Source organism: Schistocerca cancellata, chromosome 4, assembly GCF_023864275.1.
Source record: "Schistocerca cancellata isolate TAMUIC-IGC-003103 chromosome 4, iqSchCanc2.1, whole genome shotgun sequence".
In the NCBI taxonomy this organism is placed as follows: Eukaryota; Metazoa; Arthropoda; class Insecta; order Orthoptera; family Acrididae; genus Schistocerca; species Schistocerca cancellata.
The window spans coordinates 39,394,944-39,422,577 of NC_064629.1; the positions used below are offsets into that span (position 1 = coordinate 39,394,944).

The 27,634-nt window shown below is 44.1% G+C and overlaps 1 protein-coding gene across 1 annotated transcript in view; it reads left to right on the forward strand.

The window, feature by feature from the left end:
* Positions 1-27,634, forward strand: part of LOC126183365 (structural maintenance of chromosomes protein 4-like) — a 313,166-nt gene that overhangs the window by 196,310 nt on the left and 89,222 nt on the right. Inside the window, exon 11 of the mRNA XM_049925284.1 lies at positions 26,414-26,587. Within this exon, the coding sequence (XP_049781241.1) occupies positions 26,414-26,587 (174 nt within the window). The remainder of the gene's footprint in view (positions 1-26,413; positions 26,588-27,634) is intronic.

A 27,634-nucleotide genomic window follows, 5' to 3' on the forward strand; every position in this document is an offset into this window, starting at 1 on the left:
ACATTCTTCCCTTTTCTGTTCACTCTATGACCCTTTATTGGAATATCCGCAGCATTCGAGTCAATCAGGATGAATTGTCGATCTTCTTATGATCCTACTCGCCAGTCATCATCTGTCTTCAGGAAACAAAGATGCGTCCCCACGATCGCTTTGTTTTCCCTCATTTTCAGTCAGTCCGATTTTATCTCCCCTCTGTTGCTGGCACTCTATACTGTCCATTATCACCCAATCCCCTTAAACAGTTCCTTCCAAGCTGTTGCTGTCCGTCTTGCCCTTTCTGGATACACTTTCTCTCTTTGTACTGCATATATTCCATCGTACACACCAATGGTAAGAGCTGATCTCCTTCATCATCTTGGTCAGCTTCCGCCCCCCTATTTGCTGTTTGGGGACTTCAATGCCCACCACCGGCTTTGGGGTTCTCTGCGTACTTGTCCGTGTGGCTCACTATTGATAGACGTCTTCCACCAAGCGGATCTTGTTTGCCTCAACACTGGGGATCCTACATTTTTGTCTGCCTCCATGACAAATTTCTCTCATTTGGACCTTTCAGTCGGTAGTGTTCTCCTAGCTCGGCACTTCGAATGGTTCATTCTTGCTGATACACACTTGTGTGACCACTTTTCCACTTTCCATGTGTCCTTAGATTGCAGCCACAACTGCCATATATGCGCCCGAGACGCTGGAAGTTTGCCCTAGCCGACTGGACACTTTTTTCATCTCTAGGGACATTCGATGACTGTCACTTTCGTAGCATCAACGATGATGTCACTCATATTACAGTAGTTATTCTTACAGCTGTGGAACGTTCAACACCTTGCACCTCCGAATTGCCCCAGCGCCCCCCAGTTCCTTGGAGGAACAAGGCATGCCGTGATGCAATACATGAGCGGCGACGTGCTCTTCACGTTTCCTGCCACAATCCTACTTTGGCCAGCTGTATCCGCTATAAGCAGTTCCATGCGCGATGCCGTCGCATCATCCACGATAGCAAGAAGGCAAGCTGTGACTTCTTTACTGTCTCATTTAACACCTTCACTCCCTCCTCAGAAGTTTGGAGTCGGATTTGACTGTTATCTGGCGCGCCTAGTTTCTCCCCGGTCTCTGGGCTCACTGTCGCGCATGATGTCTTAGTGGACCCCATCAAAATTTCGAACTCATTGGGTCAACACTTTGCTGATATTTTGAGCTCTTCAAATTACCCACCAGCTTTTCTCCCAAAGAAACGTGCAGCAGAAGTGCGACCTCTTGCTTTCTCCTCTCAAAATCGCGAAAGCTATAATACTGTTTTCTCCATGCGGGAACTCCATCACGCACTCTCTTCTTCTCGCTCTTCCGCCCCAGAACCAGATGGTATCCACGTCCAAATGTTGCTGCATTTACCACACCATAATCTGCGCTACCTCCTACGCCTTTATAATCAAATTTGGACCAACAGTACTTTTCCCAGAAGATGGCGGGAAGCTATCGTCGTTCCTGTTCTGAAACCTGGAAAGGACATACATCTCCCCTCTAGCTATCGCCCTATTTCTCTCACGAGTAGTGAATGTAAGGTTTTGGACCATATGGTGAATTGCCGTTTAGCCTGGTGGCTGGAGTCCCGATGTCTTTTAACACCTGCCCAATGCGGTTTCCGAAAAGTTCGTTCTGCCGTTGACCGTCTTGTTGTTCTCTCCACTTACATCATGAACAATTTTCTCAGAAAACGCCAAACAAAAGCAATATTTTTTGATCTGGAGAGAACATACGATACCTGTGGGAGGACAGGCATCCTCCACACACTGTTTTCTTGGGGCTTTCGAGATTGGCTGCCCCTTTTTCTTCATGAATTTATGGCAGAGCGCATACTTAAAGTGCGGGTGAACACTGCTTTCTCCCATACTTTCTCCCAATAAAACGGGGTACCTCAGGGCTCTGTGCTAAGTGTTGTACTGTTTGCCATTGCCATAAATCCAATTAGGGATTGTCTCCTTCCTGATGTCTTGGTCTACCTCTTTGTGGATGATTTTGCGATCTACTACAGCTCTCAACAGACAAGCATTTTGAACGATGACTTAAAGGATGTCTCGATCGCCTCCACTCTTGGAGCATTGAAACCGGCTTCTGCTTTTCTCCGAGTAAGACTGTTTGTATCAATTTTTGGTGTTGTACGGAGTTTCTTCCGCCTTCCTTACATCTAGGCCCTGTCAACCTTCCATTCGTGGACGTCGCTAAATTCTTGGGTCTTATGTTCGACAGAAAACTGTTCTGGTCCTCCCACATTTCCTATCTTTCGGTTTGCTGTCTGCGATCCCTCAACACCCTCCGTGTCTTGAATGGTACTTCATGGAGAGCGGACCAAGTGGTCCTTCTCCTACATCTACATCTACATCTACATACATACTCCGCAATTCACCATACGGTGTGTAGTGGAGGGTACCTCGTACCACAACTAGCATCTTCGCTCCCTGTTCCACTCCCAAACAGAACGAGGGAGAAATGACTGCATATATGCCTCTCTACAAGCCTTAATCTCTCTTACCTTTGTGGTCTTTTCGCAAAATATAAGTTGGTGACAGTAAAATTGTACTGCAGTCAGCCTCAAATGCTGGTTCTCTAAACTTCCTCAGTAGCGATTCATGAAAAGAACGCCTCCTTTCCTCCAGAGACTCCCACCCGAATTCCTGAAGCATTTCCGTAACACTCGCGAGATGATCAAACCTACTAGTAACAAATCTAGCAGCCCGCCTCTGAATTGCTTCTATGTCCTCCCTCAATCTGACCTGATAGGGATCCCAAATGCTCAAGCAGTGCTCAAGAGTAGGTCGTATAAGTCTTCACTTAAAACTTCCGGTCTGATAGGCTGTGGTAGAAGTATAAAACTCTCTCCTGATGTTTCATCTCCGACTGCGGGAGACATCCTCGGAGGTACAGCGGCGAACTCCCGCAGTCGGAGACGTAATGTCAGGAGAGAATTTTATACTTCAACCATGGCCTAGGAGCCTGGAAGTTTTAAGTGAAGACAATACCGGCCATGAAAGCTTACATTCTATGGAGGTCGTATAAGTGTTTTATAAGTGGTCTCCTTTACAGATGAAGCACATCTTCTCAAAATTCTACCAATGAACCGAAGATGACTATCCGCCTTCTCCACAACTATTATTATATGCTTGTCCCACTTCATATCGCTCTGCAATGTTATGCTCAAATATTTAATCGACATGACTGTGTCAAGCGCTACACTACTAATGGAGTATTCAAACATTACAGGATTCTTTTTCCTATTCATCTGCATTAATTTACATTTATCTATATTTAGAGTTAGCTGCCATTCTTTACACCAATCACAAATCCTGTCCAAGTCATCTTGTATCCTGCTACAGTCACTCACTGGTGAGACCTTCCCATACACCACAACATCATCAGCAAACAGCTGCACATTGCTATCCACCCTATCCAAAAGATCATTTATGTAGATAGAAAACAACAGCAGGCCTACCACACTTCCTTGGGGCACTCCAGATGATACCCTCACCTCCAATGAACACTTACCATCGAGGACAACATACTGGGTTCTATTACTTAAGAAGTCTTTGAGCAACTCACATACTTGGGAACCAATCTGATATACTCGTACCTTAGTTAGGAGTCTGCAGTGGGGCACCGAGTCAAACACTTTCTGGAAGTCAGGGAATATAGCATTCGTCTGATACCCTTCATCCATGGTTCGCAAGATATCATGTGAAAAAAGGGTGAGTTGCATTTCGCAGGAGCGATGCTCTCTAAAGCCGTGCTGATGCGTGGACAGCAACTTCTCTGTCTCAAGGAAATTCATCATATTTGAACTGAGAATATGTTCGTGAATCCTGAAACAAACCGATGTTAAGGATATTGGTCTGTAATTGTGAGGATCCGTCCTTCTACACTTCCTATATACAGGAGTCACCTGCATTTTTTTCCAGTTGCTCGGGACTTTACGTTGGGCAAGAGATTCGGGATAAATGCAAGGTAAGTAAGGAGCCAATGCAGTAGAGTACTCTCTGTAAAACCAAATTGGAATCCCATCAGGACCTGGCAATTTATTTATTTTCAACCCATTCAGCTGCTTCACAACCCAAGGGATGTCTATCACTATGTCCTCCATATGGGAATCTGTATGAGACTCAAACGGCGGTATGTTTGTACGATCCTCCTGCGTGAAAGGTTTCTCAGATGCTAAATTTAAAATTTCAGCTTTCGTTTTGCTGTCTTCCATTGCCAGGCCAGACTGATCAGTGAGTGACTGGATGGAAGCCTTCGACTTACCGATTTACGGAAGACCAGTATTTCCTTGGGTTTTCAGTAAGACATTTTGCTGAGGTACGACAGTGGTAGTGGTTGAATGCTTCGCGCATTCCTCTTTTTACAGCAGCACGAATCTCTACTAACTTTTGCCTGTCCTCATTCTCCTGATCTTTCTTGTACTGCGAGTGCAACTGCCCTTGCTTGCTGAGCATTCTTCAAATTGCGCTGTTAAACCACGGTGGGTCTTTTACGTCCGTAACTCACTTTTTTGGCACATACTTGTCCAATGCGTGATTTGCTATGTGTTTAAAATTTGCCCATAATTCTTCCACATCCATCGTACTGGAAGTAAATGAAGTCTATTCATTTACTAAGTGGGACCCTAACAACTGCTTATCTGCTCTTCATAGTAAGAATACTCTCCTAGCCCTATTGACCAACTTTTTTTAACTTTCGTAACCTTAGTCATAATGACAACATCATGATCACTAATCCCTGTCTCAACACTGACACTGTCGATGAGGTCTGGTCTGTTCGTGGCTACCAGATCTAAAGTATTTCCATTACACGTTGGCTGTTGATTTAGCTGCTCAAAACAGTTTTTGGATAATGTGTTCAAAAGTAATTCACACGATGGCTTGTCTGTTTCACCTGTAATGAATCCATAGACATCCCAGTCTATACTAGGTAAGTTGAAGTCGCCTCCGACTAATGTAGCATGATCTGGGTACTTCTGCGATACAGAGTGTAGACTCCCTTTTGAATGATTCTAGAACCGTCACGGTGGAACCTGGTGGCCGGTAATAACACCCAACAATTAACTTTATATCTCCTAGCCCTGTTAAACATGTCCAGATAACTTCTCAATCACACTCTATTTCGACCTCAATAGACACAATATTTTTGTCAACTGAAATGAAGACACCAACTCCTACAGTGTCTAATCTGTCATTCTGATACACGTTCCAACCCTCACTAAATATTTCAGAACTTCCTATCTCAGGGTTCAGCCAAGTCTCAGTCCCGAGAATAATTTGCATGCCACATGCTTCCTGGAGGGCAGTAAATTCAGGAACTTTATTCCGAACACTCTGAAAATTTACTGCTAATATCTTGATAGCTGAGGTATCTTTACACTGAGTGCATCCTGATTTCACCTGCCTGCAGGTCCCAATAACCAGCAAGCCTTTGCCCCCGTGTGCCTGCTCACGCCCTGCTGAAGGAGCGGCCACCTGCCCACTGACAGGGTGAATGGTGAAGGCCAGCCGGCTAGCCTCCACATTGACCCTCCGCCTAGAGCGACGTGAACGCATTGCAGTCCCCCACTCACCCTGAGGTGAGGGCAGCCCCAGTGCGCCAGGTACACTAGAAGGTGCCTCGACAGCTGAGTCAGCGGATGCAGCAAGCGACACCTGGAGTGTGTCAAGTGACACGTCAGACCCTCCGCCATTGCTGCACCTCGAGGCAGCAACCTGAAGGTGACTGACCGTGGCCAACAGCATGCTCAGCTGCTCGCAAACCGCAGCCAGTTCCTCCTGGGCCCACACACAGCACGCACACACCCTATCCATCCTACTGCTAATATCTGGATGCATAGATTTGTGACAAATAAAACAGCAATATGCAGCTGCACAGTTGTGTCACCAGCGCCAGATTGAGCTGTGATATATGAACAGTTACTTAGGAACCAAACAATCAAATGACAATGACTGCACCACTATACAGATATTACAATGTGATCCTACCCCTGTCTTAGTACAAATGACAACTGCCTACGCGATGTTACACTCCACCATTATTAAAAATTTCACCATGTGTCCGCCCCCCCCCCCCCCCCCCCCGCGCGCACACACACACAAACACACACACACACACACACACACACACACACACACACACACACACACACAGGAATTCGAATTAAACCTGCTCAACGGAATTCGAATTAAACCTGCTCAACTAATACAGAAAACTGATTATACGAGTAGTTTCTGCTACTGCTGCTCGCACATGTCACTCTGCATGCACAGATGAAACTGCACTGGCCTCTGTCTGCTGTTAACTGACTCTACAAAATAAACAGAAAGCACTGTCTGTCCAAAACAAACAACTGACTAATGACTCCACGAATTTATACTTTACAGCTATCAATAAGCAATATAACTCCTCTCAAATACAAGAATATGCATGGATTTTATGTAATTAAATATGAAAGTGCACAAACACTCGGAAAGAAATTAAGAATCAAACTACAAAACAAATATGAAATCTAAATACGCAATTCGCTATTGCACTGCTGCTGCACTACCGCTCCACTGCTATCAAGACTTAGTGCGCTCAAAATTGGACTATGGAAGCATAGTTTACGCCTCTGCTCGGCCATCTATTCTTTGGCATCTCAACTTTGTCCACCACCATGAATTACGTTTAGTGTCTGGAGCTTTTTACACCAGCCCTGTGCAAAGCCTTTATGCTGTGACTGCTGAATCTCCACTGTCCAATCAGCGAGCTGTCCTTCTGAGTCATTATGCTAGCCATCTGTCTTCCATGCATGCTAATCCGACCCATGACATTTTTTTCGACGTCTCCTTGTATTTAGGGTATGCAGGCTTCCCTTCCTCTCTACTACCACCGGGGGTCCGCTTCCATCAACTGCTATGTTCTCTTTTCTTCCACTTTCCTAAGACTTTCCTTACAACTTGGGGTACAGTAGCACCTTGGCTCCGGCTCCGGCCCCGACCGGCCTGCTCCATGACCTTTGTTAGTTTCCCAAGGATGGTACCCCTTCACTTGTTTATCATCGGGCATTTGCTGCTCTATGTGCACAAATGAAGGATGCCACATTTATTTACCCTGATGGCTCAAAAACATCATTTGGTGTTGGGAGTGCCTGTATTGTTGGCGATACCCCTAATCGATTTCGGCTTCCCAACCAGTGTTTGGTTTTTACTGTGGAGCTTTACGGTGTTCTCCAGGCTGTCCAATACATCCGACGCCATCACTGGATACAGTATGTTATCTGCTCAGATTCGCTCAGCTCTCTCCTAAGTCTCCAAGCTCTCTACCCTGTCCACCCTCTGGTCGACTGGATTCAGGACTGCCTCCACTTGCTCCACTTGGGGGCATCTCTGTGGTGTTACACTGGATCCCAGGACATGTTGGTATCTGTGGAAACGAGGCGGCCGATATAGCAGCCAAGGCTGCAGTCTTTCTTCTTCAGCCTGCTGTTTGCACGGTTCCCTTTGCTGATACACGGAGTGTTTTATGCCACATTGTTGCACTTTTATGGCACGCACATTGGTTGACGCTTCCCAATAATAAATTTCAGGACATGAAAGCTCTTCCCTGTGCTTGGACCTCTTCCTCCTGAACTCGTCGTTGGGAGGAGGTAATTTTAACTACACTCCGGATAGGGCACTGTCTTTTTAGCCATCGACATCTTTTAAGTGGCGATTCTCCCCCACTTTGTCCCCACTGCCCTCAACTGTGGATGGTGGGACACCTTTTACTTGAGTGCCCCTATTTTACTGTGTTACTCTTAAGGTGCAGTCAATGTCTAGTGAAACATACAATCTCTCTCTCTCTCTCTCTCTCTCTCTCTCTCTCTCTCTATCTCTATCTATCTATGTCTAAGGTAGCCAACAAGTAAAAACTGAGTGTTTTGATGCATTTTACAGACCTTCTGAAACTGTTCATTGCCTTTAGTGAGTACTATATTTACACAAGAATCATTTATAAGGTCAGGTCTATGTGGTTTTCCAATGATGATGAAGGTTTTGCTCATATTAGATGCCAACACTACCTTTAAGTTTTGGACAACACTAGATAATTCATTCTTGGAGACTTCATTGGCACCTCCCCCCACACACACCCACATCTCCATTATTACTGTAAACTCATTTGCATTTAGTGATGTTCTGGCTTTTATATTTTTTCTTGTTTCGTACATAGGTCCTCCAGATAAATTGATACCAGTACTGTTATTGTCAATCATAGGCTTAAACTTGTCTGTGGTGTTTACAGATTTTTGCAATCAATAGGTCTCATTCAAAAAAATCATTCTCTACTTTCATTGTATAATTACATAAAAAAAAAACAGACTACTTTTTAGAAATTTCAGACATGTACAAAATTATATTTTTTTAAATTTTTTGTAAATTATGAGTGTTGCGGGTAACTTAAGTCATTGTAAATCAGCATTTGTGATTCACATTTGCTATCAAAGAAGTTAGCTCCCTGAATGTCATTGCATATTAGTGGAAATAAATGTACATTTTTGAGAATTTCCAGATGTCGTCATTGTCCCATGCATAACCTAATTCATAGTACATTGGCATTCTTGATTTAGGCACTTTAGCATATAGTGTAACTAATATATTGTGTTAAATCTAGTTTTCCTTTCAGGTAGAATGTATATTAATGGTGGGGGGGGGGGGTTGGAAGATACAGCAAGGCTTGGGTTTATGAAATATTTTTTATATTTTGGACGATGAGTGATGACTTCTAAGTAGCCATAAAAATGTTCCTGGTTAGTCTCTGTTAAAAACCTGCATAATACTGACTTTTAAATCATTTTCTTGAAAGAAAAACGTGTGATTAATTGCGTGTGTTTCAGTTCTTTTACGGAATTAGTAATTTTGTAGATCAACAGATTGAAAGATAGTCATTAGGCTTAGTTTAAAGTTATTTGTTCACTGTCCTGTAAAACATTATACCAATGACACTGTAGACGCTGGTCTTGAACATGGGATGAGTTAATTGACATAATTGAGCATCTGGGAATTACCCTGACGACTGTCAAATGATTAGCAGCAGCTGTGATCAGTGTGCTTGAAGAGCTCCCAAGAGTTTTGTATTGGTACCTGTGATGCCAGAGGTACCATGAGTACTATCCTGTGAATCCTGCCTCCTCTGTAGGATGTATTGGATCTGTCATTTCTCATCTACTTGATTGAGAGAGGCCACTGAGGGCCCAGAGACTGAGCCAGTGAAGTCCTGCCAGTCAGAGAAACCCAAGGAGCAGAGAGAAATCCAAAAAGAAAACCCCTAAGACAAGAGAAATTGTGGTGGCACCCACACCACCGCTACCTACAAGCTCTGTCTGAGGATGGGGTGGAGATTTTGGCATCCGCTGAGGACCTAGATCTTGCCAGACCCTCAAACAAAATGGATATAGACTGCTCAGGAAAAATGTTGGTGGCAGCAGGTGACCCTGAGGCGTAAACTGCCTCATTGAAGGTTCCATGCCTTCTCCGCCTCATATCATCATCCTCCATTGGAATTGTGGCGGTTTTTTTTCCACTACCTGGGTGAGCTATGGCAACTATTAAGCTTTAACCTGCCATCTACATTCCCCTACAGGAAACCTGGTTCCCGGCAATGTGAACCCCTGCCCTCCGTGGCTATAAGGGATATTACAGGAACCATAGTGACTATAATTGAGTGGCAGGCGGAGTTTGTGTTTATGTCCTAAACTCAGCCTGTAGTGACACTGTGCCCCTTCAAACCCCTCTTGAAGCAGTGGCTGTCAGAATAAGGACTACACAAGAAATAACTGTCTGCAATGTATATCTTCCTCCAGATAGTGCAGTACTCCGGAATGTATTAGCTGCACTGATTGATCAACTCCCTAAACCTTTCCTGCTTTTGGGAGATTTCAATGCCCAGAACCACTTGTGGGGTGGTAGTATGCATACTGGCTGGGGCAGAGATGTTGAAGCTTTACTGTCTCAGTTCTACCTCTGCCTCTTAAACACTGGGGCCACCACACATTTCAGTGTGGCTCATGATAGTACTCGGCCATTGATTTATCAATTTTCAGCCCAGGACTTCTCCAATCTATCTACTGGAGAGCACATGATGACTTTTGTGGTAGTGACCACTTCCCCATCATCCTGTCACTGCCCCAGCATCAAGTACATGGCGCCTACCCAGATGGGCTTTAAACAAGGCAGACTTGGGAATTTTTTCCTCTGCTGTCACCTTTGAATCTCCTCCACATCGACATGACGGTCGAGCAGGTGACTACAACAATTGTTTCTGTGGCAGAAAACGCAATCCCTCACTCTTTAGGGTACCTGAGGCATAAGGCAGTCCCTTGGTGGTCGCCAGAAGTCGCTGAAGCAATTACGGAGCATTGGCAAGCTCCACAGTGGCATAAGGGCCACCATTCCCTGGAGCACCTCATAGCCTTTAAACGGCTCCGTGACCGTGTTCACTACATTATCAAACAATGGAAGCAGGAGTGTTGGGAGAGATACATCTCGACCATTGGGTGCCATACATCACCTTCCCTAGTCTGGGCAAAGATCAAACGTCTTATCGGGTACCAGGCCCCAACAGGTGTCCCTCGTGTTACCATAAATGGTGTGTTATCTACCGATGCAAATGCAATTGCCGAGCACTTTGCTTAGCGCTTTGCTCGAACCTCTGTGTTGGATAATTAGCCTCAGCCTTTCGCACACTCAAACAGCAGATGGAAGGGAACGTCCTCTCATTCACCGCACGCTGCAGTGAATCCTATAACGCCCCATTTACAGAGTGGGTGCTCCTCAGTGTCCTTGCACATTGCCCTGACACAGCTCCTGGGCCTGATCAGATCTACAGCCAGATGATCAAACATCTCTCGTCTGACTACAGGCGACATCTCCTCATGATCTTCAACCAGATGTGGTGCAATAGTGTCTTTCCATCACAATGGCGGGACAGCACCACAATCCAGCGCTCAAACCTGGTAAAAACCCGCTTGATGTGGATGGCTATCAGTCCATCAGTCTCACCAACATTATTTTTAAGCTGCTGGAAAGTACGGTGTGTTGGTGGTTGGGTTGGGTCCTGGAGTCATGTGGCCTACTGGCACCATGTTAAGGCAGTTTCCGCCAGGGTCGCTCTACCACTGATAGTCTTGTGTCCCTCGAGTCTGCCATCCGAACACCCTTTTCCAGATGCCAGCACATGGTTCCGGTCTTTTTTTACTTATGTAAAGCATATGACACGACCTGGCGACATCATGTCCTTGCCACATTGTATGAGTGGGGTCTCCGGAGCCCGCTCCCAATTTTTATCCAAAACTTCCTGTCGCTCCATACTTTCCATGTCCAAGTTGGGGACTCCCATAGCTTCATCCATATCCAGGAAAATGGAGTCCTGCAAGGCTCTGTATTAAGTGTCTCTCTATTTTAAGTGGCCATTAACGGTCTAGCAGCTGCTGTCGGGCCTTTCATCTCACCTTCTTTGTATGCAGGTGACTTCTGCATTTCGTACTGCTGCCCCAGTACTGGTGTTACTGAACAGCGCCTACAGAGAGCCATCAACAAGGTGCAGTCATGGGCTCTAGCCCACGACTTCCAGTTTTCAGCCTCAAAGTCATGTGTCATGCACTTCCGTCATCCTTGTACCCTTCATCCGGAACCAGCACTTTACCTTAATGATGATCCACTCACTGTAGTGGAGACATATCAATTCCTAGGACTGGTTTTTGATGCTCGATTGACTTGGCTCCCTCATCTTCATCAGCTTAAGCAGAAGAACTGGCAGTACCTCAATGCCCTCCATTGCCTGAGCAACACCAGTTGGTTGCAGATTGCTCTACACTACTGCAGCTCTACAGAGCCCTTGTTCAATCCCGAATTGACAATGGGAGTGTGTTTTATGGTTCAGCATCGCCTTCAGCATTGCATTTACTCGACCCTGTGCACCACTGTGGGGTTAGACTAGTGGTAGGAGCTTTTAGGATGAGTCCGGTGACCAGCATACTGGTGGAGGCTGGTATCCCTCCATTGCAGATCAGACGTGTGCAACTGCTCACCAATTACACAGCACACATTCATAATTCCCCTGAGCATCTGAATTACCATCTCATTTTTTGGCCCACAGTAGTCCATCTCCCACAGCATGTATTGAACAGCATTCTTTACCCGAGGGCTGCAGTGTATTCACTGCAGAGCTGGTGGCAGTTTCTCATGCACTTCAGTATCTCGGTTCATGCCCTGGGGAGTCTTTTCTTTTATGTACAGACTCCTTGAACAGCCTGAAAACTATCAACCAGTGCTGCCCTTGTCATCCTATGGTAGCATCCATCCAGGAGTCCATCTATGCCCTGTAACGGTCCAGTCATTCAGTGGTGGTCGTCTGGATCCCAGGTCTTGTCGGAATCCCAGGAAATGAACTTGCTGACAGGCTGGCCAAACAGGCTACACGGAAACCACTTTTGGAGATGGGCATCCACACAGCTGACCTTTGTTCATTATTATGCCACAAGGATTTTCAGCTTTGGGAGATGGAATGGCAAAATCTAAGTATGCACAACAAACTGCGAGTCATTAAGGTGACCATGAATGTGTGGAAGTCCTCGATGAGTGCGTCTCGCAGGGACTCTGTGCTTCTCTGCCAGCTCTGCATTGGCCATTTATGGGTGACCCACAGCTACCTCCTGCACTGTGAAGATTCACCTCAGTGTCAGTGCAGTGCCCGGTTGACAGTGGCCCATATTCATCTGCTATGTTATTCTTTGTTTGCCCTGTGACTTCATCTTCGGTTGCCGGACTCATTATCATTGATTTTAGCAGACTACACCTCATTGGCTGATTTGGTTTTACGTTTCATCCATGAGGGTGTGTTTTATCATTCAGTCTGAGTTTTAGCACCTGTCCTTTGTCCCTCTGTGTCCTCCACCCTAGTGTTTTTAGGGTGAAGGTTTTAATGTGTTGCAGGATGGCTGGCTTTTCCTTTTTATTTTTTTTGTCAGCCAGCCACTGCAATCTGCTTCCTTGTTTTACTCTCTTCTAACTGTTTCTTGCATCTCTCTGTTGTTCTCTTGTCCTCTTTTGTTCCCTTTAGTGTTCATTGCCTTTCCTTCATTCTTGTGGTCTTTCCTTTCTTTCCATTTTGTGTTATATGTCTCATCTGTTTTATTCTCACACTTGTGGCATTGTTTTATTAGGAACAAGGAACTGATGACCTCATAGGTTTGTCCCTTTCCCCTCTTTTAAACCAACCAATCCACATAGGCAGACCCTTAGTGAAGCCACTGAGAAGTACACTATAGCTGGTAATTTTCTAGAATACCCTGTCATTTCAGACACACTCGATTTTCATGCTCTTTGTTCTCTGAAATTTAGCTGAGAAATTTGGAGATTGATATATGTAAAAATATACACACATCATTCTGTAAAATGTGAGCTTTTTTCCGGGAAGGTGGGTGCAAGATCATGACTCATACAAACCCCTTGAATTTGTATCTTGCATGATTGTGTCATAAAAGTGTCTCTATAGACATACATACTCAAGGCACATTAGGCTGAACTTAAAAGTAGTTTAAGAAAGATAAAACAGGATAAAGATATGTTAATAAATGATTTTTAGGTGTGCCCTATTAACAATGCAAAGCCAACCACCTCTTTTGACTGTATTTTGGGTGCTATTTCATAAAAACGTGCTGGAGACCAGAGTGGAAAAGGACATGAAAATAAAACTCTTTTCCCGATTTGTGATATGTAAAATATGGTTTAATAAAATCAAACCAATATGATTGAATTCCTCAGATATTTGAATATACATTTTCATGTCAGCACCTGATATCAATAAAATGTGTAATACTTCATAATCATGAATGAATAATCCTGAATAACAATTACTATTTTCAGTTCAAAACTTCTAATGGTTAATTTCCTGCCAAATAGCTGAATAGTTAGGTTGCAGGGTTCCTGACAGCATGAAGCATGTAGCATGTACTACATGGAAAAGCTACCTCTGCTTAGAACATATTATGACCTCATATACTTTGAAGTATCGCAAATAAAATGATACACTATGCAAACCAGCACGGATTCTGAAAGCACTAGTAGTGCAGAAGCCTACTCACACGTCTCACAAGTCACCCTGGAAGCCCTGGATGAAGACAAACAGATGGATGCAATATTTCTTGGTATCCTAGAAGTATTTATCTTGATACCACACTAATACTTGGTAACAAAAGTACTATCATAAGGGGTATCAAACAAAATTTGTGACTGGATTGAGGATTTCTTGGTAGGGAAGGTGTAGTGTGTTGTCTTGGGTGGAGAGCCAATGATAGATGTAGAAACAATTTAAGGAACAAGGTAGGGAAATCTGGGGACCAATACTGTTCATGTTGTGTGTTGTTGGCCTTGCAGATAATATACATTGATGAGCCAAAACATAATGGCCACCTGCTTAATACCTTGTTTGCCCATATTTGGAATGTAATACATCACTGATCTTGTACATCAGGGATTCAAAAGTTTTTCTGTAGGTTTTTGGTGGTATGTAGCATTAGATGTCTATGCACAGGTCGTGTAATTTGTGGTAATGGTGCCTGACAGCGACCCAGATGGGTTCCATAGGATTTACATCAGGCAAATTTGGTCTCTGAGACATCAATGTGAGTTCACTATAGTGCTGCTCAAACCACCATAGCATGGTCCTGGCACTGAGACATTGACAATTATATTGCTGAAAGATGACATCACTGTTGAGGAAGGCATGAAGCATGAAGGGATGCTGGTGGTTTACAGCTGTCAGCGTGTCTTCAACTACTACTACAGTTCCCATGCAAGTGCAGGAGAATGTATCTCATAGCATAATAATGCTCCTACCACCCTGTGTCCATGGCAGGGTGCAAAAGAGCAACCCTTTCATCCTGATGACGGTGTTTGTGGTGGCAAGCATCTAACTAGTGGAGCAAAAACCTAACACATTTCCGTGGATCAACAGTTGAATCCCGATGGTCCCATACCCACTGCAATCATAATTGATGATGTTGATGATGATGATGTTGGTCAACATGTGAACAGACAGTTGTGCTCTGCTATGGAGCTCCATGTTCAACAATACATGATGAATTGTGGGCTCCGAAACACTTTTGCATACATCAGCATTGTGCTTGTCTGGCAGAGATGCCACAGACCACTATCCATCCTGCTTTACAAGGCAGAAAAGCCTCCAAACCCCACATTCCATGAAGAGTCATGGGTGTTCAACCATTTAGAGCCTAGTGGTAGTTTCACTGTCCTCCTACCTCATTTCATAGATGCTCGTGGCAGTAGCCCATGAACGTTTGACCACTTCACCATTTTCAAGATACTTCTTCACAGGCTCTGTGTAATAATAATTTGCCCTTTGTCAGTGTCACTTATCTCAATGGATTTCCCCATTTGCAGCCCATATCTTCACTAAGGCGGTCCCCCCTGTCCATGCCCGCTCAGCTTACATACTTTTGTTATCACATTGTGTGCTCGCAATATCACCAGGTGGCATCCAACATTGTGGTTGGCAGTGGTCGTAATGTTTTGGCTCATTAGTGGTAATAGTAACCTCAACTTTTGCACATGATGGAGTTACCTGTAGTGAAGTACTAACTGTATACAACTGTGCAAATATCCATTCAGGTCTTGATAAGATTTCAAAGTGGTGCAAAGATTGTAATTTGCTTTAAATATTCAGAAATGTAAAACTGTGCACCCCACAATACAAAATATTTTAATGCCTTAAGACTAAAATACCAGTGGGTCTCCACTGGAATTAATTGAGTTCATACAAACACCTAGATACAACAATTTTAGGGACGTGAAATGAAATAATGATATATACTCATAGGTGAAGCAGGTGGCAGACTTTGGTTTGTTGGTACAATACTGAGAACATGTAGTCAGTCTACATTTTTGATTGCTTACAAATTCCTTGTGTGACCCATGCTAGAATATTTTATGAGTGAGAGAGACTAAATAGGACTAACAGAGGAGAGCAGCATCAGTGATCACTGGTTTGTTTGGCCAATAGGAGAGCATTAGAGAAATACTGAGAAATTTAAACTACCAGACACTTAAAGAAACATATCAACTAATTTTTAAAAGTCTGCTTACTGAATTTAAAAACAAGTATTAAGTAAAAAATCTAAGAATGCATTAGATTCCCATAAATTTCTCGTGTAGAGACTGTAAACACAAGATTAGGTTAATTATAGCATGCAATGTACCATTTAAGGAGTTACCTTCTTGTACTGCTTATGCCAGAGGAGCAAAAACAAACCTAAATATGTGATACAACAAAATGGATTGCAAAGTAGCAATGTAGATGTAAGTTTTTGATCTTCTACTGCATATTTCAAAAAGTTCTGTTGCTTGTACTCAAAAATACTAGAAAATACAAAGCTATGTATCAGATTATGCAACTGCACTAAGTTCAACCACCTGCACAAATGTTATTGTGTTGACTTTATTTTTTAGACTGAAGTATTTGATTGAAAAGGGATAGCGGCTGTCTTAAGGTGTAGGTGGAAGTTTCTAGCCAAACTACAATAAACCAATTTTGCTCAAACTGAAGAGAGAAGATGAAATGGCAATTTTGCCTACCAAATTAAGTAAGAAACACCACTGGGAACATTTTTCATTAATGTTTGTAGATGAGAGGTTCTTGAAGATAAAGTATTGTTGATATTGAGTATTTTTCCATTCAAAGCTAACATAGTGACTGAAGCATGGAAGAACTTTGAACATTAGGCCCATATGCATTCTTGTTCATCATATGTGCCTCATTACCCATGTTTCCTAAGGTCAGCCATCTTAGTCTTGTTATGCCATTTTGTACACACTTGTGTACTTCTGTCACATCAGAATGTAGTCCCATCACTTTCAGGTCATTCATTAGGGTCCATCTCATATATTTTCTAGGCCTCTTTTAGATTATTTTATGTCTAGTACTGTTGTTGTCATATTGTTAGGTTCACAGTGCATGATACGTCTGCACCAGTGTAAGTGTTGGGTTCGTTATTCCAAAGGAGCCTCAGATCAGATGTGTAGATGACCTACTCGATTTCAGTGTCATTTCCCCAGCCCAGCATAGTACTAAAAAATAGATTACCATGCAGAGACTCTCACTGTTGATAGTCTTTTAAAAAAGTATGATGTGTGGTGGACATAAATAGAAAGGAATGTAATGAAACTAAGAACAATTAAGACTTATTATGCCCTCCCTTCTCCCTCTGTCCACCTCCTCCTCCTCCTGCCGCCTTCTCCCTCTGTCCACCTCCTCCTCCTGCCCCCTTCTCCCACTGACCACCTCCTCCTCCTGCCCCCTTCTCCCACTGTCCACCTCCTCCACCTCCTCCTGCCCCCTTCTCCCTCTGTCCATCACCACCTCCTGCCCCCTTCACCCTCTGTCCATCACCACCTCCTGCCCCCTTCACCCTCTGTCCATCACCACCTCCTGCCCCCTTCACCCTCTGTCCATCACCACCTCCTGCCTCCTTCACCCTCTGTCCATCACCACCTCCTGCCTCCTTCACCCTCTGTCCATCACCACCTCCTGCCTCCTTCACCCTCTGTCCATCACCACCTCCTGCCCCCTTCACCCTCTGTCCACCTCCTCCTCCTCCTGCCCCCATCACCCTCTGTCCACCTCCTCCTCCTCCTGCCCCCATCACCCTCTGTCCACCTCCTCCTCCTCCTGCCCCCTTCATCATCTGTCCATCTCCTCCTCCTGCCCACTTCTCCCACTGTCCACCTCCTCCTCCTGCCCACTTCTCCCACTGTCCACCACCTCCTCCTGCCCCCTCCTCCTCCTGCCCCCTTCTCCCACTGTCCACCTCTTCCTCCTGCCCCCTTCTCCCACTGTCCACCTCCTCCTCCTTCTCCTGCCCCCTTCTCTCACTGTCCACCTCCTCCTCCTTCTCCTGCCCCCTTCTCTCACTGTCCACCTCCTCCTCCTTCTCCTGCCCCCTTCTCTCACTGTCCACCTCCTCCTCCTTCTCCTGCCCCCTTCTCTCACTGTCCACCTCCTCCTCCTTCTCCTGCCCCCTTCTCTCACTGTCCACCTCCTCCTCCTGCCCCCTTCTCCCACTGTCCACCTCCTCCTCCTCCTCCTGCCCCCTTCTCCCACTGTCCACCTCCTCCTCCTTCTCCTGCCCCCTTCTCTCACTGTCCACCTCCTCCTCCTTCTCCTGCCCCCTTCTCTCACTGTCCACCTCCTCCTCCTTCTCCTGCCCCCTTCTCTCACTGTCCACCTCCTCCTCCTGCCCCCTTCTCCCACTGTCCACCTCCTCCTCCTCCTCCTGCCCCCTTCTCCCACTGTCCACCTCCTCCTCCTTCTCCTGCCCCCTTCTCTCACTGTCCACCTCCTCCTCCTTCTCCTGCCCCCTTCTCTCACTGTCCACCTCCTCCTCCTCCTCCTGCCCCCTTCTCTCACTGTCCACCTCCTCCTCCTCCTCCTGCCCCCTTCTCTCACTGTCCACCTCCTCCTCCTTCTCCTGCCCCCTTCTCTCACTGTCCACCTCCTCCTCCTGCCCCCTTCTCCCACTGTCCACCTTCTCCTGCCCCCTTCACCCTCTGTCCACCTCCTCCACCTCCTGCCCCCCTCCTCCGCCTATTGCCCCCCTCCTCCGCCTATTGCCCCCCTCCTCCGCCTATTGCCCCCCTCCTCCGCCTATTGCCCCCCTCCTCCGCCTATTGCCCCCCTCCTCCGCCTATTGCCCCCCTCCTCCGCCTATTGCCCCCCTCCTCCGCCTATTGCCCCCCTCCTCCGCCTATTGCCCGCCTCCTCCGCCTATTGCCCCCCTCCTCCGCCTATTGCCCCCCTCCTCCGCCTATTGCCCGCCTCCTCCGCCTATTGCCCGCCTCCTCCGCCTATTGCCCGCCTCCTCCGCCTATTGCCCCCCTCCTCCGCCTATTGCCCCCCTCCTCCGCCTATTGCCCCCCTCCTCCGCCTATTGCCCCCCTCCTCCGCCTATTGCCCCCCTCCTCCGCCTATTGCCCCCCCTCCTCCGCCTATTGCCCCCCCTCCTCCGCCTATTGCCCCCCCCTCCTCCGCCTATTGCCCCCCTCCTCCGCCCCCTGCCCCCCTCCTCCGCCCCCGGCCCCCCTCCTCCACCCCCTGCCCCCCTCCTCCACCCCCTGCCCCCCTCCTCCACCCCCTGCCCCCCTCCTCCTCCCGCCTGCCCCCCTCCTCCTCCCGCCTGCCCCCCTCCTCCTCCCGCCTGCCCCCCTCCTCCTCCCGCCTGCCCCCCACCATCTGTAAGCAATTGAGCTCCTCTGCATAAAGCAGCTTTCAACTTCTGATTACACATTTCTTATGTGTTAAATATTTGAAATTGGATATGTACACAAGAAAAAGTTTAGAAATGGTTTGAAATTATGTTTGAAGGTTGCTGGAAGTCACTAGGTGCCTTCATTATGAAATACTGGATAACTACAGTCTGAGTACTTTGCACTCCATTTTAAGAGGAGTTAGCTTTTCATGTAACTCAGTGTTTATGTCATCATATCTCCTAAAAGATGATGCATATGGTGGTATAAGTTTGAAGATCCTTTCAATGGTATATGTAGATACTGCCTGCAAAATATTTCGTGAATAGTTAATTAGTAAGGAAGTAAAATTTTCCATTCTATTTTGTGTAGGTAGAAAACAGTTTATGATTGATAACTCAAATTGCTTGGTAACACAGAGATTGCTGGAGCAAACAAATGCTTCCTGAGGTTGAAAGTGGTGTAGTTCATGTAGTGAACAGCTAACAGAAAACAAGTCCAAAGCATAGCAAAGTTATCTTAACCGTATATGTGTAGTCCAGGAAACAGTACAACTCAAAAATGTAATTTGAGGCAAGGTCAAAGCTCTGCTGATCCATGGCATGTATGTAATGCTTCAGGTAAGTACCAAGACTGAACGGCAAGTTTTGGGAAATGGTATTTACAGGCAGTCTTGCATCACTGGATGGCTCCACATGGCATGCTGGTTGTTGTGGCACCTCACGTGGGAGAAATCTGCCACTGGAGTATGCAGCCTAAGTATATCCAACCTATTCTCCATATTTATACTCAGGCCTGGTGGGGAATCCAAATCACTGTAAAATACTAACCCCCCCCCCCTCCCCGTAATCGTCACATTGTGCTAGAAATGGCCTGACCTCTGCTAACTTTGTAGAGGAAGGTGAGAGCTCTGATAAAGTTTCCCATCAAAGGCCATCAACAAGACTGGCCAGGTCCAATGCCTGTGCAGGCAGTGATACCACCAACCAATCTGGGCACAGAATTGGTCCTGTTTGCAGGGGAGTGGGTGCCAGCCATGTAGAAGATGGGAACAATAATTGGGCCTCCATCAGCACCTGAGTCTGAAGACTTTCCACCTCTGTTGATTATGTGGTGAGGGGGTCACTGGAGTTTGTGGCAGCAGAAAGTGGCCTAGGTGGTGGAAGTTGGCTATTATTACTGATCCTACTTGACATCCTATCAATGCCAAACATGAGGTCATAGGTTTTAGCAGAAGCAGGCAGGCTGTTGGACAGGTATGTCCCAGGTCCAGTTACGTAGATGTCATCCATTTGCCAGCTGAGGGGAAAGTGGGTGACTCAATATGATGAGAGTTGGTTTTGATGCCTGACTGGATGCTTCTAGCTCATTGCAACCCCAAACATTTGCCACCCCTTTTCACCAGTGACAGTGCCTTGACATAACCTAGGTTCTGTCTGAAAGTACGGCCCAGACTTGGGAGCTCGTGCAGTAAGGTGGCTGAGTGCACTGCTGGAGAGCCAAGTGAGCTAGGTGCAGCAGGTCAAAGAGGGTGTACCAATGCAAAATTTTGGTCAGGATACATCCATTAACAGCAGTGGACCAGTAGCTGATGAGGAAGCTGGTGCATGTGCCCCCAGAGTTGCACATAGGTATTTTGAAGGTCCTGACCATTTGCTCAGCTTCCAAATTGGAAGTGGTGTGGAAAGGAATGTTTATCAGATGCTCAATGCCATTGCTTTGATAAAAATCTTAAAATGTAAATGCAGTACAGTGAGGTCCATTGTGAGAAACCAGAGTGGAAGGTGCACCATCTACTGCAAATATGATGACTAGGGCACAGGTGGTAACTGCTGTGGTGGTGGTGGTGGTGGTGGTGGTGGTAAACATTCATGCCACATAGGTAGAGTCAGAGAGGACATCGACAATTTCCAACCATATTCTCCTCATAAACATAAAGCAAAATCAATATGCATTCTTTGTTGGGGCAGTCAGGGTGCAGCCAAGGGTTGAAATGCTGAGGTGGAGCTGATTGAGTGTGGCTGCAGCTCAGTCAGTTCCAGATGGTGTGTTTTATGATGGTGTGAATACTAGGCCAGGACACATTACACTACACTATTACCTTCATTATACACGTTCCTCAATGTACAGAGTGGAGGAGCAGAGCATGAAAGTAACTGCCATCTGACATTCAGAAGCATCCATAGCCAACAAAATGACACTGTCAGTGACATTAAGGCCATGTTGTAACAAAAAATAAGTGCAACAGGCCAGGTTGGTGGCCTTAGATAGGTGCTCTAACCAACCACACAGTACCCTGTGCAGTAGTTGATAACAGGTTGTTCACATGCTGTAATTAATTGAGAGTTGATGAGGATGTGTCACTGGTTGCCACCTAAGACAAAACAAAGCACTTCATGCTTTTTAAACTCTGTCTCTGAGTCACTCAGCAATTGAGAAAGTGCTTCAGCATTGTGCTGCATGGTGGGGTGACAATGAATGCACAGGTATAATTCCTCAGGAACAATGCATGCCATTGTAGACACTGTAGTTAAGGAAGGCAAGAGTGGCCAAATGGTAAAATATGGGACTTGTGAATGATGATGAGGTGAAACTTGGTACTGTAGAGATATATTTGAAACTTTCTGATGCTGTATATGATAACCAACACTTCTTTTACAGTTTGCAAATAATTCATCTGTGCTGCATTTAAAGTTTTAAATGGAAACACAATGCCCTGTTCCATGCCATCAGCATATTTATGAGACAGCACTCCTCCAGTAACACAATCTAACACATTAGAAAGTGTTAAACATTTGGCAGGGTAGAACATTGTTAAACAAGGGACTGGCCCAAGGTGCTTTTCATGTTACATGCAAGTTTTCTGGCATGCCTCTGACCACATGAATTTGACACTTTCTTTTGACAAATGATGAAGCAGGTGGGAAATCTGGGCTATATTGAAAGTAAACTTTGCATAATAATTTACTTTTTCAAGGAACAATTGTAGTTCTCTGAGGTCCTTTGGAACTGGTAAGTTAGTGATTGTATCCACATGATCCTGTGTGGACATGAGTCCTCTTTTTACTTAAATGTAAGCCCTAGGTACATGAAATTCAGCTCAGACCATGGTCTTGGAGTCATTCAAACTACTCCTGTAGGTTGTGCAGGTGCTGCTCCCATGTGGCTCCATTAATTAGCAAGTCATCTAAATAGTTAACTCAGTTGGGGATACCTTGCATGAGTCACTCAAGATATCTCTGAAATATCACAGGAGTGGTTACAACTCCAACCGGCAACCTTTTATAACAATATGTACCATAAGCTGTATTAATCACTAAAAACTCTTTCATCTAAGCATCTACAGATATCATGAAGTAGACACTAGCAAGGTCTGTCTTTGAAAGATAATGGCCCCCAGCAAATTTTTCTAACAATTTCTCAGGCCTAGATTTGGATACAGATTGAAATTTCCTTGAACATAAACAGTAGACTTAAAATGGCCACAAATTTGAAGTGGTCTATTTAGTTTCTTAACTAAGACCATGGGCATTTCCCACTGGCTGAACAATACTGGAGATATCATTCTCATACTCTACAACCTAGATAATTCAGATTTAACTTGCTTGTAAATGGCGAAATTAATAGAAAGAATTCTACAAACTTAGGCACTGTCAATTGCTTTATGCCTACATGGGCCTGTTATCCTGTTGCACAAAATAATGTAGTTCAAACAGTTGTTTGTATTCCACATATAATATATCAATTTATGTGAATGGTACTGCAGTTGAAACTAGATTTACCTGGTCCTGAATTTGAAAACCAAAGGGCACGAATATGTGCAGGCCAGTTATTTTAGTTGTTGTCTAAGAGTTGACTACTAGCTTGGTTAGTTTCCAAGTTACATTTTAATACTTACCTTCAGCTATGATCTGGCCCCAAAGTTGGAGTGACAGCCCTTACACATCACCACTCTGCACTGAGATGAATCAGATGTGGGAAGTCAATGAACTGGTATGTGTCCTCATTAATCAGAAACACAACTAAACCTGTGTCCAACTGTCCAGTTGCAACAAGCAACTGTCCAGTTGCAACAAGCACCTCAGCATCCTGTCTGCAACAGTTGACATAATGGAAATGGCAGTGATGCCATTGATGCCATGAGCCACAGTTTCAACAAGATTTGATGGCATGAACTTCTCTGTGACCCTTTGAAAAAATGGAGGTGAGAAACTGTTGTGTGAACCACCACTTGCTTTTGGATACACCAACAGGGAACAAGGAACTTCTGTTTTAGCATTTCTGATGAGGGCACTAACTACTGAATCCCATGTCACCAGATGAAAATGTGCTCAGTAAATTGTATAATGACATTAACTGAAATTCATCAGTTGATCATAGAGCACAACAATGCCTAATATTACCAACAACATTGACACTAGCAGAATTGTGAAACATAGCTTGCCCTGACACATTTACTTCATGATCTTTGTCATGTTTTAACTCATTGTTCAGGTCTGGGTCAGGAGGCTTTAAGGCCTTTGCACTAACTTATCTATCAGGAGAAAGATGTATAACATCATCACAGATAGCCACACTGTTTACAAGAAACATCCCACTTGTGCGCTAAGTCTTGTAAGTCAGCAGCCTATACCGTGTATGTTTACTTACACAGCTTAACATACTGTTCAAAAATTTGAGTCTAGTTGCAACTATGTGGGTTTCATGACCATTGTAGTCAGTCAGCGAACCACAAACATCAGAAAAGCTCAAACTACTGGGCTCCAAGAGTGGGCATAGTTTTTGAACCACTTTGTGCAGTTTATTATTAGAAGACAGTAAAACTGCATTCTGATGGTCTGGGTCAGTTACTTGAATTGTCTTGCTGCTGGAGTTTCCACTGTTTTCCATGCTGTAGTTGTTACTGCTGCAGCTGAAACAGCTTCTGCAACAATTTTATAATTTCAGGATTTACACTGCACTGAAATAGTTGCATCATGAGAAAGTTCTCATACCCACTTTCCTACCCTACTCTGTATAGGTAGAACACAGTTTGTGATCACTTGCACTGGCAGTAATACAGAGACCTGTGGAGCAAACAAGGGATTCCTGAGGCCAATGATGGTGGCATTCACAAAGTGAAGAGCAAACCAAAACAAGCCCAGAGTGTAGAAAAGTCATCTTAAATACATACCAACAGTCCAGGGAGCAACCTAAATCAAAAATGCACTACAGTTAAGGTCAAAGCTCCACTGATGAATGACGTGTACCTAATACTTGTCTGCTAGTGACACTGACTGACAAGTGTTGGGCCACTGTATTTACAGGAAGTGACATGTCAGTGGACAGTTCCATGTGACAAGCTTGCTTTGATGGCACCTCATGTGGGAGCAAGCTGCAGCTGGATTATGTAGCCTGAATAACCATAACCTCTTCCCCATATTGATTCTTGGGCTTAGCAGCGAATCACAATCACTTCCAAATACTAAATGGTACATTGAAATATTGTGTCTGATGCATCAGTTTTCACTAATCTCAGTGTTTGACAACATGTATCCTGACCTATGTGTCATGAAATGATAAAATTTTGAAGGTACATTCAGCAGTATGTGAGGATAATATCTGAAAAATGAGTTGTGAATACAGTTAGCAGTAAAGAGAAATAAGTTAAAATGTCATGCCTGGTGCTGCAGTTTTACTTGCATGAACATGAAAAATGTAATAACTGATAAAAAAATTTTCCTTTCATCATTTTGTGGCATGTCAGTGAGAAAAAGTTTCATAGAGGTTCAAAATTATGTTTAAAGTTTGTTGCAAGCCACCTGCTCCTCTTATTCTGAAATGCTGGATGAATGCAGTCTGGGTATATCCACACATTGCATTATGCTTCTTTTTCAGCCCCACCCTCACCCCAATGTGAGGTAGGTGCTTATTATTCCCACTGTGCTTCTTTCCAAATAGAAAGTGATATGTATACCACATGTGGTTGAAATTGATCTAGTATTTTAGGAGACATGATGAACATTCATATGTACATGTATACATTTTTATAAGGTGCAGAGATGTATAAGATTTATGGTTCGATTTTTAAAAATTGTCATCAGTGTGTTACTAATACATCCGGTAAGCTATTACTGAACTACCATTATTTTTTGCTAACACTTCAGATACTCAGTGCTAAACAAAATTTAACTAAAAGTAAATAATAAGGAAGCAAAATTTAAATGTGTGTTTTTCTAACACATTTTTCTATCTTTTGCAAATGGGAGAGAATTAATATATTTAAGTTATTAAAATGGTGGTACCATTCATAAAATGGAGTACCTTGTAGTGACTTGCAGAATAGTTATAGATGTAAACTAATATTTTCTTAACTAAAAGCGTCTCATGTCCAATAATGTCAACAGTATTAGGAATAGGATAGATTGCCATCCATCATAAAGATGACCCATTGAGTCAAAGACAGGCACAATGAAATGACTGTTACTACTCTAGCTATTGGCCAAAGCCCCCTGTGTGTGTAGTCGTTTAGTTGTGCCTGTCTACAACTTAAAAGGTTATCTTTAAGGTGAGACATAATCTATCCTGTTCCTGATATAGTTGTTATTCCTACCTGAAGTTTCCGTTGTTTGAGTGTCTCATGTCCCTACATTGTGCTTTCGTAACATAAATTCTGGTTACAACTGAAAGTAAGTTTGGTAATTTTTGACTCAAAGAAATAAAAGTAACTGCATAACTTTTGTTGTGCATTGCACAGAACCAGCCACAAATAAATTTAACTAAATCATTTCCACTCAGTCTCATCTGAGAGAAGCAAGTTTTTAAATGTTGATGGAGGAACTAAAGCTTCAGTTATGATTCATTTGGATCCATGACCAAATATTTCATTACATCACTTTCAAAGATGATAGTTGAAATGTGTGTGTGTGTGTGTGTGTGTGTGTGTGTGTGTGTGTGTGTGTGTGTGTGTGTGAAGCCAAAACTAGCTCAATGGTTTAAATAAATGCATACACTGTAGCAGCATTTTGTGTTACATGTGGTCAGTGTGTAGATTAAAATACTACAAAAATATTTCTTTAATTACCTTACAACTGAAAAAAGTGTGATGTCTGTGCTATGATGTATGATTTCAGGAATCAATAACAGACCTGGAGAAAAATATTACTTCTATGCAAAATGAGGTTAAAAGTGCTGAACAAATTGAATTCCAAAAAAGAGCTGAAGTACAGGAACTTGAGGCTTCTGTTGATGCTAAGGAGAGAACAATTAAGGCATACAAAGCAAAGAATCCCAGTATAATTCAAAAAGTAGGTACTTTTCTTAAGTAAATACTACTTGTAATTTTGCAGTGAACATGTAGTACATAGTGGGGTGATCACTCAGTTGTTGAAATAATTGAAAAGCCAAGCTTGCTTAAATACTGTTTACTGGATAATTGGTTTCAACACACTAAAGCTGCCATCATCAGACCTGAATGTAGCTTAACATTTATAAACCACTTGGAAATAACGGTACATGAGGCAGACCAGCTGATATAAAATCATCATCACAAAAAAATTAAAAAAATAAACTGCTCTCGTGGTCATTCTTTTCCATCAGATATGTAAAACCGAAGTCACAAGATAAACCTATTGGGTACATGACCGCTGCTCGACTAACAACGGTTGGCATCACACTTCATATCTGATGGAAAAGAATGACCATGAGAGCAGTTGTTTTTTTATTTTTTTGTGTATATCCAAATGGTTTATAAATGTTAAGCTACATTCAGATCCGATGATGGCAGCTTTACGTGTGTTGAAACCGATTATCCAGCGAACAGTATTTAAGTGATCTTGGCTTTTGAACTATTTCTACTACTTGTAATTTTCATAAATATTTAATTATATGTGCATTTTCAACTTCTCGCAGCGTAATGAAATAGTCTATTAAATTTCAGGACTGGAGTCGTGCAAATAAAATTTCCTCCACTGATATTTCAGCTGCGTATCATCCAGCCATCCTCAGAGTGAGTCACAAGGCTGATGACAAGATGCCAAGTGCAGCCTTATTTGCTCCACCATGGCAGTACTGTGCATGCGGGTCACAGAATTTGCAAGGTTTATTCACTTTGTTAAGAATGCCGCAGTAAGCAGAATTTTACATATGGCTGGTTCTGCTATTGTCAGAGAAAGAATTCATTTTACTCATCAGAAGTTGGAGAATGATTATGAACAGCTGTATCATCTGCATTTGAAGGTAGCAGCTGTTTTATCTCCTGACTCATGGCACTGAATTGAGGGCATGACATGGGCTAAGTCTGACTTGGTTCACGAAGTGGCTACAAAAAGACATATTGCCAAGTACAGCTGATT